This window comes from Porites lutea, chromosome 2 (assembly GCF_958299795.1).
Source record: "Porites lutea chromosome 2, jaPorLute2.1, whole genome shotgun sequence".
NCBI lineage: Eukaryota > Metazoa > Cnidaria > Anthozoa > Scleractinia > Poritidae > Porites > Porites lutea.
This window is the reverse complement of record NC_133202.1, coordinates 30,030,489-30,048,997: the sequence shown is the minus strand read 5'-3', so window position 1 is coordinate 30,048,997 and position 18,509 is coordinate 30,030,489. Positions and strand designations below refer to the sequence as shown.

Below are 18,509 nucleotides of genomic sequence, written 5' to 3'. Positions count from 1 at the left end.
AACTGGGCCTAAAAAGTGTTTTCAAATGCATTTAGGAGGAAACCGTCGTTGGGTGCCCCTGTGATATACATATACATAACGGTTGTAAAAAAATCTGGTAGCTACAACGAAGTAGAAAAATACCTCTCCTGACTATCAATAATCCTCAGTGGTTTCAGCATTCATCATACTTGTGATAGACAAATCTGACCACAGCGTAACAACCGCGTGTATTTTTTCGTATACGTAAGACTACATCCGAATTGGACTCCACTCAATCCTATTACCATTATTAAATGCGATTACGGTACTAGGGTGCGTTCGATTATCGTTAATTCCAGAAAAAGATTACCCAAAAGTTGCGTTACAATTCTCTTCTACCGTGATATTTGAACCATCGTAACTCGAAATTCATTAGAATATTTATTTCAAGCAGACCTCTAGAACTGTTCTAGATATTCTAATGCAATGAATGCCAAAACAAACGATTTTTTTTTTCACGAACCGTGCATAATTCAAGCACAATAAGGCGCCCGACGAGTATTTTTGGACGAATAAGCGAGTCCACAAGCAAATTTTACGAATATTCCGGGTACGCGAAATTGTGATTTCACGGTCAGATTTTATCCAAGCTTTGCCCGTATATAACGAATTTCCTTTTGTCTACCGGGCATTTGTTCTACTTTACATCGGGTACACAAGATTTAGAAGCCTGGAAAGAGATTGTTCATGATTAAAACTTTTCGCACTACGTTGTTTTACGAGATACATAGCGATTTTTTTCTCATTTCACCTGCACGCGCAAGTTGTAGCGCAACAATTTTAAGGTAACAACTTCTTGCAGAAAAAACCTTCTACACTGCAATTGCGCGTTGCTTGCACGTGTGATGAAACGAGCAATACTGGTTTCTAACAAATGTCGCTCGACAGGATGAAGTTAAACGTTGCCCGTATTACTTGACCTAAAAGGGACGAAACAAATCGAAAACGCATGCAAGTAACACAGAGAAAGGGGGAGAACTGTAATTTATAACTCACGTCATCACTCAATAAGCAATAAATAGGATAATACCATTTCATGTCGCGAAAAATAACAAGCAGGAATTTTAATGCGAGCAATATGCACTGGACCCATATGGATTGCTTTAGTATATCATCTTGAAAGGCAAGTGTATGATTAGAACAAGAAATAATAAAAACCGGGAAAATAAAACATGCCCTCAAAAGCCCTCAACAGATAAAAGCACGCGTGGCTTAATGCTCTGAAATCAGATCTTGGTCAGGTTCTTTATGTCAAAAGGATTGTTTTAGGTCTTTGCAACGTTCGAAAATATGTCGACTATATATATCATTTCTTTACAAGGCTAATCTATGGAATTTTTACCTGGTGAAAAATGTCATTAGACGATTATGTTTCTAAAAATGTGAAAAAGCCTAGAGGCAAACAACTCGAAGACAAAACAAAACTGAAATAAGGGTCATTGGAATCAAAACACTGTCAAAATAGAAATCTGACAACAACCAACGACCATCAAACTTTGACTCAAATACAAGTTTTATGATCGTGATAATTTTTTTTGCGGTACGCCATAGGAATCTTTTTTGGGGATACAATGCATCACGAGACAATGTTGGATTGATTTTCATAACGAAAGTTAAAATTTAATGGTTATTTTAAGAAGGGTAAAATTTCACCGCCATGGATAAAAACATGTACCCTGTCGGCGTGCCATCGTTTGAAATCGGATTGAACCGAATGAGCATAGTTCTTCTGACGGTGCTATCCAGCTAAAATGTGTGTATATAATTTAAAAAGCGAGTACTTATCTTAAATACGCAGGACTTGATTCAGATCGAAGACCACCGGAAGGCAGAAAACCTCGATTTGTCAATCGCCAATTATGAATTTGAGGTGCTCACTGAGCAAAAACAAAGGGCAGAAAAACCATTCGATTTAAATTTCTAAAAATTCCAACAGTTAAACAAATGAAAGAAATAAATGGTAAAGAACTCACATTTCCCATAATTTAAGCGCCAAAATATACCTTACCCTTTCAAATTCTGGACTTTGCTTGCATTATATTCTCCAGTGTCACTTTCCGCTTCGATCGCCTGAAATAGCTGCTCGAAAAAGCTGGGGCGAGGGTACAACGACTTGTCACGCGGGGAGAGCATAAATTTCTTCTACGTGCGTACGCGGGGTCGTAGCATGTAAAAAAGGTCGCGCCTAAACGTAAAAGTTGGGGGAGGTTCAACTTTTACGTTCACGTGCGACCTTTCACATACATCTTTTCGATTTATTACGTCTTGCAGACGTAGATTTTATGCGCGTTGTCGCACTACGCACGTAAAAAATAAGCCACAGTGGAAATCCACCCCATGCCAATCAATTTTTGTAAGTGTCTCGTTAACAACAGAGAATAATCTAAGAGATTATTCTCTCTTGGTCGGAGCTGGTTCTCTTACAGGAAAAGGACAAGAAACTAGAAGAAAGCTGCGAGAATGTGGTATCAATTTATTCACGACATTGATAACATGATTAGCAGATCTGAATTGAAGAAAACAGATTTCGCAGGTGTAATGTAATCCTTTTTTAAAATGGGAGATGCTTTTGTTTACATTTTATAAATGTTTGCGAGATCAGTCATGAACTGTTGCTGTTTTTTCCATAAATTGAGAAGACTAAGGGGACAAAGAAGTATGGCCCCCTCAGATGACTTCATGCTGTAAAGTTGTATTTATTTCAATAGCCTGTGTACAGCCGTCGTCTCCAAGCACTGTCAAGGATTTTTAATTTTATCAATCAGGGACGATCAACGGACAATGTGTGAGGTCAAAAATGAATAATGTCCAGGAAATTCCTTTGATGACCGGTCATGTTGTTTAATCATTTGATTCTTCTGTCCGTGCAAACTAACTTCTAGCCTGCGTGGCAGGCGTTTGAAAGGGAAGGGAAAGGGGGTTTTGGGCGCGTTTCTCTCACACCTAAAACTCCCTTCCTCTTCCCTTTCAAACGCCTACCACGCAGGCTAACTAACTTCTATTTTCTATAAATCACAAAAATAGCGAAGCTAAGCATTACCATTACCATTTGCTTTTCTCCGCATGTCTGGTTCACACGTCTTCTTACGCTTTTTCGTATGCCACTGCCAGTTTGTTTGCACTGAAATGAGTCCTCGCCTACTAGTTTATACTTTCATCTATAAGTCACAGCTGACGTCAGTGTGCTTCATAATTCCCGCAAGGTAGAACAATTTACGTTATCAACTTAGTTTATAAAATCAAGGCTTTATATAAACAGATTATAGTTTATTCGCCTTCAGTCTATGAATGTAAACTAAAATATAAAACGTTCTGGAATTAGATTCCACAGGTCACCAGCTGCTGGATCACAGAACTACAGTGTACAAGGCGCTCTTATGACCATTTTAAATTTTTACAACACGGTTTTAACACGTGCCTTTTTAATAGAGAGAAAAGTCGTCAGAAAAAACGTGAATAACACGTCTCAGTAACCAAAAAACGAGCTAAAACAAAGTTCAACTGATGTGTTTAAAGTAATACCAACGTTGCGCATTCCTCAGTTGGTAATAGTTAACTCCATGTTTCAGCTTCTATTTCATTTTATACATCGATCTTCCTTTTCTTTAGACTACGAGTAGTCCCCCATTTTTCCTCAGAAATAGTAGAACGAGGGAAACTCGAGCGGGCGTGAAAATCACCCCGCGCGAGAAAAGGCGACACGCGTGTCGCCTTTTCGCCCCCCTTCCCGCTCGTTCTACTATCCCTGAGGAAAAATGGGGAACTACCCGTAGTCTACCTTTTCTTCTTTCGGGCGGAGCCTCTCTGTACCACCCCTCGCTGAAGTACCCCACGATCACTGCACTCCTGTGCATTATTGGCTTTTTTTCATCTGGGTTTTGTTATCAGCTCGACTAGCTTACACATTTGTGTCATGCTCAGCATTGCTGCAGCTGTTCATCACAGCTGTTTACTGAGAACAACATCGTCAAGGCTTTAGATTCGATAGGTCATCTTCTGTTAATGCAGTTAAGTCAAATCCTTTCACTTCAGGCAACCCTATAAGGAAACCATTCAAAACACTTTATACAGTCTTATGCACTTTGATTGGTGATTACCTGAAAACGGTGTACTATTAGAACATCAGTAAGTCCCCGAATTAACTCTTATATGAAAATGATGGAGGTGTTCGGTATCTCGCTTAGGGGTAGAAACTCTGTGCGAAGTGAAAGAGTAGGGGATGTATAGTAGTCCCTGGTCTGGTGGTCTATCTCAAATGCACTTTCACATGAAACAGCGGCACCCAATGAGAATATAGTTCAAAACCACTTAAACATAGCATTGTTAAACGTATTTTAGTATTTAAACGGTAGATATAGGCATATTTTTATACTTTCAGCTAGGAAATCTGAAATTTCCTAGCTGAAAGTCTAGTGATCTGAAAATTTTAGGGATCAAAACTTACCTTTTCGAAAACTTCCGCCAGAAAAAAGGCTCCCGGAAATTTTAGGTGACCTTTTTAGGGTAAAAATCCGTTAAAAATGGCCAATTATACCATATTTTTTGATGTTCGAAAATCCTAGGAGAAGCAGGCAGGCAAGCAATTTTACAAAAAATGTTCCGAAAATTCTAGATCTCAAATCGTCTTCCGAACAGATAGTTTCCGAAACTTGACGTTGGGTGCCCCTGATGATGGGCATTCACAAATCATCACTTAATCAATAATATTGTAAACTGCACCATAAGCAGTCTATGAAAGATCCATGAAAGATCTGAGGGGTATAATATGATATTTACAATTTACATTACAATTTACAATGAAGGTTTTCTTGACAGAAAGCCATTATTTTTATCCATTCAGGGATCACTTAGTGTTGTGCATAAAGAAATATCTTTACATCATACTCTGTTGGAGTATGGTCTCCTTTGGGAGCCAAATAAAGCCCAAGTTACACCCAGATTCGTCTCCTTTAGGCGTTTAATTCTAGTTTTTCAGCAAGCACCCCCGTTTCTTTCATATGGGTGTCCCCCAGGGCAGTATACCTACTCTTTTTGTACTGACCACATTTTGACATCATCTACAATCTATGACTGACCAGACAATTATTAAGGTAAAATAGAATCTATTTCAATGTACTGAATACAAAAGTGTACACCCATTTTGATTGGTTTTTAAAGACAGTCAGCTGAGATCATAAGGATTTAGAAACAGCTGGCAAATCTGAGTGGTGTAGTTTTTTGGTTTATGGTTAAAGTGGTTTCCATTCTATCTTCATCATAAAACTTTTAACTCTTCAGTTGCTTCCTGTGTAAATTAACCCACAGGTAAGTAAATTCTAACAAAAGTACCCCACAACACACAATGGTGACAAAATTAGTTGCGGCATTTTCCCTAAAGGGCCTCTCTAAGATTTTGCCAACATAAAAAGGGAAAATAAGGCTTTCCCTCCCCCAACCCCTCCATGCAGTGTTGTGCCGCTGTTCGAGCTACCTGTAGAAAACAAGAGACACCCAACTTTGAATGGACAGACAGAGGGGAGGGGTGAGGATTGTTTTATTTTCCAAACATACACATAATGTACCCCACTTGAGGACAACGTCTCACTAATTTTGTTGCCAATTTCAGAAAATATGTGACAAAAATGTGCTCATTGGTTGTACTAATTTTTTAAACATAGTGACAAGTGTTTGGTTTTTAAGTGGGTATCCTGTGGTCATCACACACATGTATCTTCCCTGACTACCCACCCTGCTTCCCCATGTATCTCTTTAAAAGCATTCACAGAGAAAAAAATAGAAACATATAAGACTGGCAACCAACCTTCTAGTTCATGGAGTTTGGAGACTTTAGGCTTTAGGTCTTTCCGAAGCTTGGAAATTTCCTCTTCTAAGTTCTTTTGATCTAACCAAAGAAGAAAGGTATTTAAAGTGCTTTTTTAACAAATTTTGCAGCAATACTGTTGCTTTTAGGGAGAGATGAGGTGTAGGTAGCATACATTTTTATTATACACACTAACCTTTTTGTAACATTTCTTGTACATTGGAGCTGGGAAGCTTCATAAAGGTGTTTCCAAAACATACCCAAGACTTGGTGGCTAAAAAAGATAATAAATTTGCTTTACAAATAAACTATAATTTAACATTAGGGGGATAATGTTTTTTGGTCTGTCTGATCATTAAAAAATGCCTTAATACATTCTGAACTTTTGCTTGCAGCCAGTGATCTTCATAATAATAATAGTTGCAGGTTGAGCTGTACGTGTACACAGCTTTTCTTTTTATGGGCCACACATTTTGGAAAGGGAACATTGAAGACAGAGTAAAATTATTAGAATCGATCCTTTTAAATAATATTATTGTTGTGAAAAGGTAACAATGGCTGATTTGTGTAAAATAGGTCTTAAAATGAGGGAATGACGTTTCAGAGAACTTAGCTCTTAAATTTGCCAGCAAGTGCGGAGCCATTTCCCGCACTCTACTACCCCCCTACCCCTAGGAAAGTACATCTCTGGTGCATATTATTATTTTTTTGTTTTACCGGCTATGAACAGTCCCTTACCTGCTGAACTAAAATTAAAGGAGAACACTGTAAAAACCGCACAGAATAACATAATAAAACTCCAAACCACATTGAAATTACCCAAAAACTTCTAAAAACCACAAACTGCTTGGTTTTTTAAAACTTAAAATAAAAATTTCTGCAAAATGGCACCAAAAACCGAGCTAAACCACATCACCGCAAAGCCTCACGCCCCCACTCAGCAGGGATAGTCCCTATGTCTAACTCAGACATAGAAGGTCATAGACAGAAGAAACAAAAACGGTGATTGAAGAGGAACAAAATTGAACTCCTTTACTGTACCAGATTTTGTATCTCCTTTTTTGAGTGTTCTCATAGCTTCTCGGTTTGCATTTCTTTTCTTGTCAAGCTCAACAATCTAACAAAAATATTTACAGAGAACAAAAGTAGAAAGATCTGTGATGTTAGCTGGAAATATGACAAGGCTTTGCAGTTAAATTTTCATGTGGAATTAAAGGGGTTAATGATGATTGCCCCTCTACTAGGACTCCCTTTCCTGTCCCATCCCCCTCTAAGGATGGCTTTGTTCACCAGGCCAGGGGTCTTCAAAGAAGGCCAGATTAGAGAAAAGCTGGCCTGTGAGAGCAACCGCTTTTAAGGCTTTTAAAACAAAGACTTAAAAGTTATCTGCTCTCGCGTGCTAGATAAAATCACATGAACACATCATGTATTTCTCAGGGCTGGTATTAAAAAAGAGTCTCTTTGTCTATGAGGGGGTACAGCAAAAATTGCAATCTCTGAAGAGGTGCGCGGAACTGCGGCTATACGTTTGAACGCTTTTTTTCCTTAGCAAGTAAAAGTAAACTTACCTCGCCTATTAGCGTAAATATTGATCATGCAGGTTTTACTTATCAGCCCAAAAACGAAGGGAAAAGCGCCCTATATAGCCTCATGGGGACGAGGTTGCAAGAGACAGATTGCATACATGGCAATACTGACTTAACTCTAAGTCACAGAATTTGCTTCACCTGATGTTTGTCTTCCATAATTTCTTCTGCAAGTTCCTCGAGTTCGGTAAATCTTTGAAGAGTCTGCGAGGCAAGTTTCCTTTCGGCCATTTTTGTTTTGACTTTACTAGTCCCAGCTTTCCCAGGCCGCGTCAAGCAAATACGTCCTGGAGCTGATTGATTTGGGCGCGAAATTTCATCTTTGTATCACCACTGATCACTATTTAGATCACTACCCCTTTGACCCCTTTTATGTTATCTTTGCACCATCGCGAAGTGGAAATATCGTGGTATAGTTTTTGTTCTATTGGTAAGTACCAAAAAATACAAGTTTTGACTGCACTAGTTTACAATTTCACAACATTTTTTACCTCGTCTACGTTCTTAACTTGCCAGTTTGCAAGTCTACAGTCTATATTTGCCACACCGCCATATTTGAAGCTGGGATTCTATTATTCATGGGGTTAAATTTTCAGGTGCGGGTGTGGGTGCAATTGAAACTGTTTATTGGGATAAGGTTCGAGTTGGCTCCTTTTGTCTAAGAGAAAAAGTTGGACATTTAGAGTGTGCCTTCCAGAGAATTTTACCTATATTTGACCAAAAAGTACTAGCATTCGTGCGCATTGCCGTGCCTTTCCATTTCCATTTGTAAGAGTAGTTTGGGCCTGACAAGGACAGGGGGTATTGTATCAATGTCTGAGTTGAGGTGGCCTCCCACCCAGGCAGGGGAGTTCCCTTGAAATCCTTAACCTATACTGTACAATGTTAACACACAACTTTGTGACCCTATCCAGTGTGCAAAGAAAGTGGTGTCTGACAGCCCAGGGCTAGTGGATTTTGCTATCGGGCTAGTGAATTCTCTTTTTAACTTGCCTGACGTGCAAGTGATGTCTTTTGAGGAATTCGAACAACATCAAGAACTGTGAAATCAATTCTGCTAGTCAAAAAGTTTTTGGGGCTGGTTGAAACGACGTCTGGGCTAGTAAATGCTAGCTTCAGCTTGCCCAAATGGCAAGCTGAAAAATGATTATCTTTGCACCCTGCCTATTCTGCTCAATACGAAACAATCCCATGCCACCCCTCCCCCCCCCAAATTCCTACCAAATTCTAGACTATGATCCAGAATCTCCCATTTATTACCAATCACTTTCCCATAAGCAACCCATCCTAGGCTACCAACACCCTCTGATTTGTACAACCTCTACCAGACAACACATCACAATACATACCTCTGTAGTCCAATTATGTGAAAGTACCCTTAGTGGGATTCAGGACTTGATTTAGTGGTGTTTCATACCCATTTGCTGATTAAAATGGCATAAAAAAACAACAACAAAACAAAAACATACCCCTTGGGAAAAACCTGATAGCTTATACAGTACTAATACTGTAGTGGTAGCCTGTGAACAGACTCTCTGTTTGGGGAAAAAATAGCAAGGAAAGGCTCATCCACAGGCTACTGTAGTGGAATGTTGATCACCCCCATGGAAATCTAAAGCAGTATGGAAAATAACGTTTGTTATTGTCACTACCAAAACTATGCTAAATGATTGACAGTGGTGTAATTTGACTGGTTGAATACTTGTTATGTTAAATAAACGAATAAATAAATATACTTTGAGAAAATTAAAACAAGTAAACAAAATTAAAAATGTGTTGAAATATAGAAATCCTCTGTTATTGTCTTTTTCAGTGACAACAGAAGAAAAAAATTATAATGATTCAATCATACAACTGTTAATAACATACACAATGGAACCTTCAAGAACTGCTGCTCAGGAGGTTGTGTTGTCGAAGAAGTCAATAGTACTGTATCCAGCAGGAGAAGGTAATGCAAAGGTTGTGTTGGTAAAACACTACATTTCACCATCTGGTAGAAAACACAAAAACCTTAAACCAGCATTCATGGACACTGAGGGTTATAGTGCTCCAAGAAGAGCCTGCAAAAGAAGGAGCCTTGAGCTGGTTGATTCTAAAGAAAACAAAGAACAGTACCCTGCTGTCAAAAGGAGAAGATCAGTGCAACTTGGGGATTTGAAGAGAACTGTAGAAAATCTTTCATTATTGCATCAAGAGAGAGGAAAGTCTCAACATCCTTGTCTTCAACATCCTTGTCTTGATCAAGTTAGGACCAACAGTTATGAAACTCAAAGCCAACATGGGCATTCTGAGCAGAACTGTCAGCCATTAACAGATGAATTGCCGTCAAAAATATTTCAAAATGAAAGGCTGAATTTCCAAAGGGATGACCAGCAATTCCATGGTTTGTGGAATAATAGCTATGACCAAGGTACAGTCTTGCTACCAGAGAATTGGTTGGATAAAAGAAATAAGGATGATTTGTTGGAAATACACACGCAAAGACAACTTGATAAGCATAAATCCGTTTTTTGTACATCACAGCAGGAGACACCACAAGTGAAAAGTAATGGCAAATGTAAGTCTTTATTTGCAACTTATCACTTAAACAAAATACACAAGTCTGTTGTCGATGAAATATAAAGTCAGTGGCAATGTTATCAAAAACAATAATTAAAAACGGAACTCTTAACACGGGCAGACAAGGCAGCAAAGTTAAGCACTAATGAGTAGTGACATATTACAAGAAACTTCTAATTTTCTTGCAAACTGTATTTAAATTGTTTTTTACCCATGAAAATGAATATTTCCCATTTTGACATTTGCATTTCCCATGTGCCACCATCTTGAATTTTTATGACTTCAAATGCTTGATTTTTTACTGTCCATGGGAACAACTGTCTGGTGTGATTAAAATACAAAATGCAGACACAAAGAAAATTTGCATGGACAACATTCCTATACTTACACTGTCTGTAAGATCAGGGGCACCCAACGAGAATATAGTTCAAAACCACTTAAACATAGCATTGTTAAACGTATTTTAGTATTTAAACAGTAGATAAAGGCATATTTTTATCCCCTAAAAATTTTTCATCTGTTCGGTTTTCCTAGCTGAAAGTCTAGTGATCCGAAAATTATAGGGATCAAAACTTACCTTTTCGAAAATTTCAGCCAGAAAAAAGGCTTCCGAAAATTCTAGGTGACCTTTATAGGGTAAAAATCCGTTAAAAATGGGCAAATATACCATTTTTTGGATGTTCGAAAATCCTAGGAGAGGCTGGCAAGCAAGAAATTTTACAAGAAATGTTTCGAAAATTCTAGATCTCAAATCGTCTTCCGAACAGATATTCTTCCGAAAATTGTCGTTGGGTGCCCCTGTAAGATGAAGGTATTTATGTCCTTTTTTAAATACAGTTGTATAACTTAGATGTATTTTTAAAAATCCATTATTTATTGTTGTATTTTTTACATTTTAAAACAAGAATTGTAACAAAATTTAAGTACCGGTAGTTTTCTACACTTAGTTCACACTCTTTTCAAAGTAGACCTGGCAATTCTTGAAATACAGTCTGTAGTAGTGACCTTAAACCTACAGCAATATTATTAAAAAGAGCACTGGAGCATTTTATCAAAAATTCCTCTTGAAGCATGCTGTCATGCACTTGTTGTTTTTTGTTGCAAATACAGCTGAGTATGCCATGGAAATGTCTTGCAACAACAATAATAATGAAAAAGTCCTTTTCAAAACATCTCCTGAATCTTCAGGTCCCAGTTGTACAAATGCCAGATAGTTCTATCCACTACATACAGCTGTAAATCACTGGATACCCGGAGTAGTCAATCGGTAGCAATCAAGTGATGTTTATCGATTGATAACAGAAATCGGTGAAAATTGATAAACTAAATTGCTGTGTCAAATCGATATTATCGATTTGTAACGGAAGTCTGCCATTGTTTTTCTTTTGGCATGAGTTTAATAGTACAGCTGAGAAAACACATCCACCAGTAACAACTGATCAGCAAACAAAACGAGAAATATGGTAACTTTTACACACGCAACATACTCTCTAAAACCCTTTATTTTGTACATGACAACAAAAACGGTTCAGTTACATTCAGTTCTTGCAGGCAAGTCTCACAAGAAATACCACCTTAGATAAAGATTCCCTAGCCTAAATTTCAGACATTCCTTCAAATCAGGATTCAGGCTAATCCCTCAATAGATTTCACCGTTTTCTATCATCAATCAATAACAATCATTTCACTGCTAACAATTTTTATTGATTTTGTTTCTTATCTATTTAATTGACTACTCCAGGATGCAACTACACCCCAAACTACGCCGACGTTATTTTGAAAGGGTGAGAGATCTAAATCCTGTAAAACCTGACCGCCTGCAAACCTGGCTAATGTCAGCCATCATAAGAAGATTTTAAACATGGTTATAAAGAAAAGATATTAAGATATTTTAAGGATTTATTTAAAAGTGACAAATGTTTGATAAACAATACAGTGATAAATGTTTGATCCTTCGACTCTCAATTGGAAGTCAATTGTCAATAAATTTGCTGTTGCATAATGAATTCAGCAAATCGATACCGATTTTTATCGATTGACTACTACGGGCTGGACAGAACCATCCACTTTTGAATAAATGGGACCAGTTGATATTTCATAATGTACAAATTACGTAACATGTTGAACTACATTTTTTTACAAAACAAAACAAACAAAAAAAGTTTTAGTATCAGAGCTTTTGCTACTATTCCTAAAGCTTCATCAGAAAAATGAAGTTTAGAAACAGGTCTAACAACCCCTGCACCAACCCCCACCCCACTAGTCATTCACCTTTCCATTAGATGGGTTTTTTTGGAACCACTGCATGCTGTTACATCATCACAGCATAATTTTTATCTATGTTAGTTCTGGTTGTTTGTGGCAAAAAGGTCAGTTATTAAGATGTGTTTTTACATGAAGCTTTTGTGATCGCAGCAGAAACTCCAAATCTCAAACCCTTTTTCCAAAGAAAAGCATTCACACTTAGCCTGTTAACAAACACAATGGCCAGGCAAATATCCAAGGGTAATGGATTTGTGACCCCTATCCAAAAACCCCTATAAAAAGTCAGTGTATTTACAACCTTTTATTATAACAATAATGATATTAATTAGTAATAATAATAACGATAATAATAATACAAGGTGAAACTTATTTCAATAAAATACTCTGTTTTAAACTCAGCAGCCTGGTTGGTCAGGGCAGGATTGTCTGATATCGTACACCCTTCGTTTCATCCACTTTCCAGCCAGCTTTTTTCTTATAATCCTCCTGTTGTCTTTCTCTCATAACTCTTTGCATTTCAAGCAAATCGTCTCTGCTCATCCCTGTAGGAAAATTATAAGGAACAAAAGCTTAGTAACTTGATCCTTTCCTCAAAGTTTGAGATAGTTTATTATAAAAACTAATATGCAACTACACTGTATAACTGTAGTCTTAAAATATAGATTGAATATTATTATTCTACACCACAGGAAATGCAGCTGCTAATTAATGTGAGAAACCTGCTGCATGAAATTATTTATCATTGTTTTTAAGTTACGGTACTTCTTGTCAGGTAAAAAGCTAAAAAACAACTCATATAGGTTCATGCTCAACATTTCAGACCAGAATCTCAACTTTAACATTGACTAATGTAATTTTTCTGGAACTTTTATGACGTGGTTAAACTGAATAATACGTAAAGCCTACTGAAAAAGAATTTAAACTCATACTGTTATAACAATACAGTAATACAATACAGCGACTAAAAACCTGGATTTTTCCAAGTTAGCCTGAACAGATTCTTATATAAATGGTAGTTATCTCAAGTTTAGGCTATTTAGGTTCTTATTAAAATATTTAAAAAAAAAAGGTTCTTCTTTTCTGAAGAAAAAAAATGCAATATAGCTAATCGAGTATTTAGTGGTTCAGCTTATTCCTCATAATTGATAACATCTGCATACCAAATTAGAAGTTAATATGTAAAAATGACCATAAAAAGAAGAACTAAATAATTGATCTCATTGACCACATTGGCATTTAAACTGCAAGTGGAGTGATTAGGCAAGTATTTCTCCAAAGAGGATTCTGAATGTTGACTTCATAGATTATAGAAAATAAGAACCTGTTTCAGATTTTAGGCTAAGCAAGTTCTTATATAGAGTAGGCTTTAGAGCGGTTTTCACTTGACTGTCGAATTGGGATTGGTTTTGGTTTTGGTTTTGGTTTTACTACGTCCTTTGGTTGGCTAGTGTATTTACTTTGGTTTTGGTTTTACGACAGTCAAGTGAAAACCGCTCTACTGGCAAATTTTCAGCCTAACAGGTTCTTAAAATCCAGGTTCTTACACCAGTGTAGTCACGTGGTTTTAATGTAGCTGAAGAAAACCTTTAAAATTTAGCTTTGGCTAAAGTAGCAGGCCCTTTTACTATTTTCTAAGGTAAAGTTCTGTACAGGTTATTTCAAGACAGGTTATTCCTTAAACTACACCATGGAGTATTCTATGCTTCACTTGGTATGTCTCTGCTAAAAAGCTAGCATATACATCAACCAAGAAAGTAAAAGTGTGTCATGAAGGCATGCAGAAACAATGTTGTAATGTTTCTTTTTTGAGAAGGACGTGTTTCTGATCAGGTTACCATTTCAGTCGGGCTAACCAGACAAGCTGTCAGCCATTCATGTATATTACAGTGGACTTTTAAGTAACGGTCCAGATAAGAAGGAAAGAGCAAAACACAATGAACATATTGGAAAGTGAAAAAGGTGAGAACTTTACTCCTGTCTCTACTACACTTCTGATTGATTGGTTAAAACATTAAATTTTATGAAATCTTTGCAAAGCAGCATGTATATTAATCCCTTGTTTTCTATAAAACAACTTCCTCATAACAAAATCTCATCTGAGTCTAAGTAACACAGAAATCCTATGTGAGGAACATTTAAAATTGTAAACTTTTCTTGGCTAATGTTGGAAAGTCTTATGACTGGTTGAAATCTTTTAACACAAAAGAAACACCCTTTAAAAATGGAAATATATTTTATTTTGTAGATCGACTGCCTTTTTTAGGTTAATGCATTCTATGTGTGAAAATGAAAACATTCCTATGTGACAAAAGCGTATTGTGCCAAAACTAAAGAAATACTTCCCCTCTTACTCAGATCATTACTTCATTTCCTGACTGACTACAATGCAAGTCTTCAGCTACAAAATCTCTAGTCATTGTTTTTGCAGGTAGGATTTCATCAGAGATGGGAAAATTTCTGTTTGGCATTGACTTTTGACTATTATTTTGCAGTTCTGCCAATACACATTAGGATATTCCATAGTACACCACTGTATACCATAAACTACATGCAGCATAATTTTTATTTATTTATTCTTTTTTACAATTCTCCTTACCTGGGCCAGCTGTTCTTGAGTGTAGAGATTTGTGTTGTAATTCATCATTCTCAAAGGAAACTTGTTGCTTTTGCGCTTTCTTGATGGCCTTCATCCTTCCTTTTTCTCTTTGTTTAGTTTCCCATTTTTCAAGGTCATAAAACCTGTAAGAAATACACAGAAAATTACAGTTACAGCAGGCAGTAATAACAGTCAACATATGGCCCTCTAGGCTTATAAAAAAACTGCTTTTATAAATAAACATGGTCAAGGCTGGGCAGGTCACTGACAACTACATATTTGCAACTTTGGCACTTAGACAACTAGAAAACGCAATTCATATGCTGGGCACCCTGAATTTCAGAAATTTACAGCTTTGGACTCTTGTCTCCCTTCTGTTATTCTTAGGCTCTGTTCACACAACACCTGATGGCTTTTGCATTGGCATGAAAATCATACCTTACAGGGCTTCTCTTAACACACGAGAATAGTGATTTCTGTGCGATCTCTGTGACGGGAGGGAAGCTACACCATGATGATCTCGAAAGTGGCACATTTCAGATAGGTTCTGTGCCATACTTCGGTTTAGTGTGAATAACTACTTGGAACGTGAGGGCTGGGATGTAGTTCGCCAAAACCTCTTGGCCAACTGCTTGGGCACAATGTTTGATGTGTGTGAATGAATGAACGTTTTCAGGCCTGGGTCATTGAGTTCTAAGGTGATAACGTCATAAAAATTAAATGGATTTGTCAAGATATCCTGAAAGAACAATGTCCAAGATGCCTACTTGCCAAAAACTTGCATTGTGGGGCAAATTGTCTCTGAGATATTAGCCCAGTTATGCTGTGACAACTCCACACAAATCCACCTAAATTCAGTTTGACCTGGTCTAAACGTTTAGACCCAAGTCAAATTTTATTAATTTAGAAGGATTTGTATGGAGTCATCAGAGCAGAAAGTTGCTAATATGTCAGAGACAATCTGCCCTACAATACTTGTGTTTGCAAGTAGGCCTCTTGGATGTTGCTCTTTCACAATATCTTGCCAAATCCCATAATTTCACAAATTTAATTTTTTACGATGTCACATTTTAGAACTCTATTGGTGTTCATAGCATACCTGATAGCTTTTTGTGCTGGTACAAAAGCTATCCAGTATATTGTGAACAAAGCCTTTCAGAACACAGCATTGACTTTGTTGTCTAATATTACTTCATTATTTTATTATATTAACGGTAAAACAAAGAAATCCATACTTTTTATGTGGTAAGGTGACAGTATTGTAATCTTCTGCAAAGGTATCAAACATCTTTTTCATCTCAAATCTTGGAAGGGTTTCTGGATTTGCTTTCTTTACTTCTTGAAGCCACAAATAAAATTCTTGTTGTTTGTTAAACATGTCGCTTTCCATAAGGACACCATATTTTCCATATTTCTGTTGGTTGACAGCTGACTTAGATGACTTTTTTCCTTTATCCTTGGACTTTTTTTTCTTTTTCCTTTCCTTTTTATCCTTTAAGATAAACATATCAGTGTACATGTAGTTTAAACAAAATACAGGGATGTAGCTAAGAGACAGCTGAAAATGAGCTTACTAACAGTTCAAACTGCTCTAGAAAACAAAGACAAGGGGTAATTTTGATAGTGCAGTTGAGTAAAGGAGTCTGGTTAGCTTTTTCATACATGTAGCAACATCCTTGGCCAAAATGGTGAAGTCTCACGGGCAAAAAAACTAGCTACATAACTCTTTCATTCACAATAGTGGCCAAATATTTAATAACACACCTCAAAAAGTGGCCATTCATAAAAAAAAAACAAAAACAATTCAATTTTTGAATGAATTTCTGTACAACAGTAGTCTTGATGTACCGGTACTGTTAAATTCTCCTCTTACTACCTGAGAAAATACAAAGCAATTTAGAAGAAGAGCCCAGCAGTTTCTCAGAAGTTACAAGAACTGATGGTATAAATATACAAAGTAGTGCATGAAGTGAAAGCAAAGTAGAGACTTTGAACAAAAATACAGTACCTTCTTTTTCTTTTCTTCAGTTCTCTTAACTTTCTTCTGTTTGCTCATATTTTTCTCTGAGCTGCTAGAATCACTGCTATTACTTTCTGTTGAGGGACTTCTCTTTGATCTTCTCTTTTTTGATTTGGGGTTTCTTGATTTCTTTCTATGGACAGAAATGTGAATTAAGAAATACTGCCTTAAGGGAATTTTGACAGATTTGAGCTTTAAGATGCCTCAAGAATAAATGATGTATTTGCTAGAAATACAGGAGTCTCAGTTCTTTTGGCCCCATTTTCTCAAAAAGGTGCTTGTAGGTGGGGGTCAGAGTTATTCTCATCTGTGTCTAAGTTTCTTTTTTGCAGAACTTCAGTGATGCTTATCTTCCTCCTACACATGCATAAACTTTTAATTCTGCTTGAGGTGCATGGCTGCCAGGAAAAAAATTTCAGACTGTATTATCATGATCACCACATCCTTGGAGATCAATGGACAGCTAATACATTGTGTAGAGATGGAATATTAAAGGGGAAAATAATTCCAGGTAAAGTTTAGTAAACATGACTTCTGTAGACGGAAGGGAGAGTCACTGAATACTTGCTCTTACCAAACCAATTTCAGTTATATTTGAATTTCCTTCTACTTTTGGTCTCAAAATATAATGGGACTTTTCCATTCTTTTTGTAAGCTTTGCAGCGATTTCACCTGGAAATATCTCATCCTTATTAGCTGTCCTTGTGAGGTCACTTACCTTACTGGACTGCTGGAACTGCTAGAGGTCCGTGAACTTTCAGAACTGTCAGAACTTATACCACGCTTCCTAGATTTTCTTGCCTTCTGCAAAATTATCAGTTAACAATTATTGAAGCCCTGTTACCGTATACTCTTGGAAGTGTAGAGCTCTATTTAGAGCTGGCAATGACAAAACCCGTTTTAATTCCACGAAATGTCATTCTTGACTTTGGTAAACAGTTGAAAAAATAAATTCTAGTCTGAAAGTCTAAGATTTTAGTCTTGTAGCTTTGGACTGTATCACACAGTGTTCATCAGCAATAAAGGCTCAATGCTGTCATGTTAATTAGTCACATGACAACAAATGTTTAAAAATTGCGGGAAGTTCATAATTATTTGTTGTCGCGTGACTAATTCACGTGACAACATTGAGCATTTATTGCTGATGAAGACTGTGTGATACAGTCGCAAGCTACAAGACTAACACCTGAGACTTTGAGACTGGAATTTATTATGTAAAAGCTCCTTTCGATTTTTCCGCATGCAAAACCCATTTTCATAAACGGCCAGCACCAGTTATGGACTCTGAATCTGCTTCCCGAGGGTGTCTGCTTAAGGAAGCTTTGACTGTTCCAAATTTTCAGAGTTCTAGCCACCCTGACAGTGACTAATCATAAAACTTTAACTGACAAAGCAAACAACTTTCAATCCATTGAAGATAAAATTAAGGAGATTATTGCATTTCTTTTATTAGTACGTATCACGATTCCCAACAGAAAGTTATTCAGGGAATGAGCGGATTATAATTTATCTCGTAACCTCAAAGATTTACCTTAGCTGCTTGTGAACTCTTGGAATCACCGCTCTTTCTTCGATTTTCTCCTCTGTCCGCCATCTTGAATATTGAAGCCCAGAATCAAACGTGATGTCCTGGATCGAGGAATTACTTACAGCGGCATTTCT

At 37.0% G+C, this 18,509-nt stretch overlaps 4 protein-coding genes across 4 annotated transcripts in view; 1 reads left to right on the top strand and 3 right to left on the bottom strand.

Annotated features, from left to right (window-relative positions):
• Positions 1 to 2,091, bottom strand: part of LOC140928254 (heparan sulfate glucosamine 3-O-sulfotransferase 3B1-like) — an 11,068-nt gene extending 8,977 nt beyond the window's left edge. The window contains exon 1 of the mRNA XM_073377981.1: positions 2,030 to 2,091. The gene's annotated coding sequence lies outside the window, so the exon portion shown is untranslated. The remainder of the gene's footprint in view (positions 1 to 2,029) is intronic.
• A 1,633-nt stretch (positions 2,092 to 3,724) lies between these two features.
• Positions 3,725 to 7,641, bottom strand: LOC140926819 (p53 and DNA damage-regulated protein 1-like). Its single transcript, XM_073376506.1, has 5 exons — positions 7,549 to 7,641; positions 6,863 to 6,938; positions 6,018 to 6,095; positions 5,822 to 5,902; positions 3,725 to 4,059 (listed from the first exon to the last, which is right to left on the bottom strand). Exons 1-5 carry the CDS (start codon positions 7,636 to 7,638, stop codon positions 3,989 to 3,991), a joined length of 396 nt encoding a protein of 131 aa, XP_073232607.1. The 5' UTR covers positions 7,639 to 7,641; the 3' UTR covers positions 3,725 to 3,988.
• A 1,584-nt stretch (positions 7,642 to 9,225) lies between these two features.
• Positions 9,226 to 10,088, top strand: LOC140928253 (uncharacterized). Its single transcript, XM_073377980.1, has one exon. It carries the CDS (start codon positions 9,280 to 9,282, stop codon positions 10,027 to 10,029), a length of 750 nt encoding a protein of 249 aa, XP_073234081.1. The 5' UTR covers positions 9,226 to 9,279; the 3' UTR covers positions 10,030 to 10,088.
• Positions 9,947 to 18,506, bottom strand: LOC140928251 (uncharacterized). Its single transcript, XM_073377979.1, has 6 exons — positions 18,379 to 18,506; positions 17,566 to 17,651; positions 16,836 to 16,980; positions 16,063 to 16,319; positions 14,828 to 14,970; positions 9,947 to 12,773 (listed from the first exon to the last, which is right to left on the bottom strand). The coding sequence occupies exons 1-6, from the start codon at positions 18,439 to 18,441 to the stop codon at positions 12,643 to 12,645; spliced, it is 825 nt and encodes a 274-aa protein (XP_073234080.1). The 5' UTR covers positions 18,442 to 18,506; the 3' UTR covers positions 9,947 to 12,642.
• Between the last annotated feature and the right edge of the window lie 3 nt (positions 18,507 to 18,509).

Bases quoted from the DNA above. Each gene is read 5' to 3' on its own strand.
- LOC140926819 (XM_073376506.1), bottom strand. From the start codon at position 7,638: ATGGCCGAAAGGAAACTTGCCTCGCAGACTCTTCAAAGATTTACCGAA. The intron at 5,903-6,017 runs GTTAGTGTGTAT...TTCTTTGGTTAG, and splicing joins ACAAGAAATGTTACAAAAAG to ATCAAAAGAACTTAGAAGAG. The intron at 4,060-5,821 runs GTTGGTTGCCAG...GTTTCCTTATAG, and splicing joins CAAACTCCATGAACTAGAAG to GGTTGCCTGAAGTGAAAGGA.
- LOC140928253 (XM_073377980.1), top strand. From the start codon at position 9,280: ATGGAACCTTCAAGAACTGCTGCTCAGGAGGTTGTGTTGTCGAAGAAG.
- LOC140928251 (XM_073377979.1), bottom strand. From the start codon at position 18,441: ATGGCGGACAGAGGAGAAAATCGAAGAAAGAGCGGTGATTCCAAGAGT. The intron at 16,320-16,835 runs GTACTGTATTTT...TTTATCTTAAAG, and splicing joins CTGAAGAAAAGAAAAAGAAG to GATAAAAAGGAAAGGAAAAA. The intron at 14,971-16,062 runs GTATGGATTTCT...TATTTCTTACAG, and splicing joins GTCACCTTACCACATAAAAA to GTTTTATGACCTTGAAAAAT.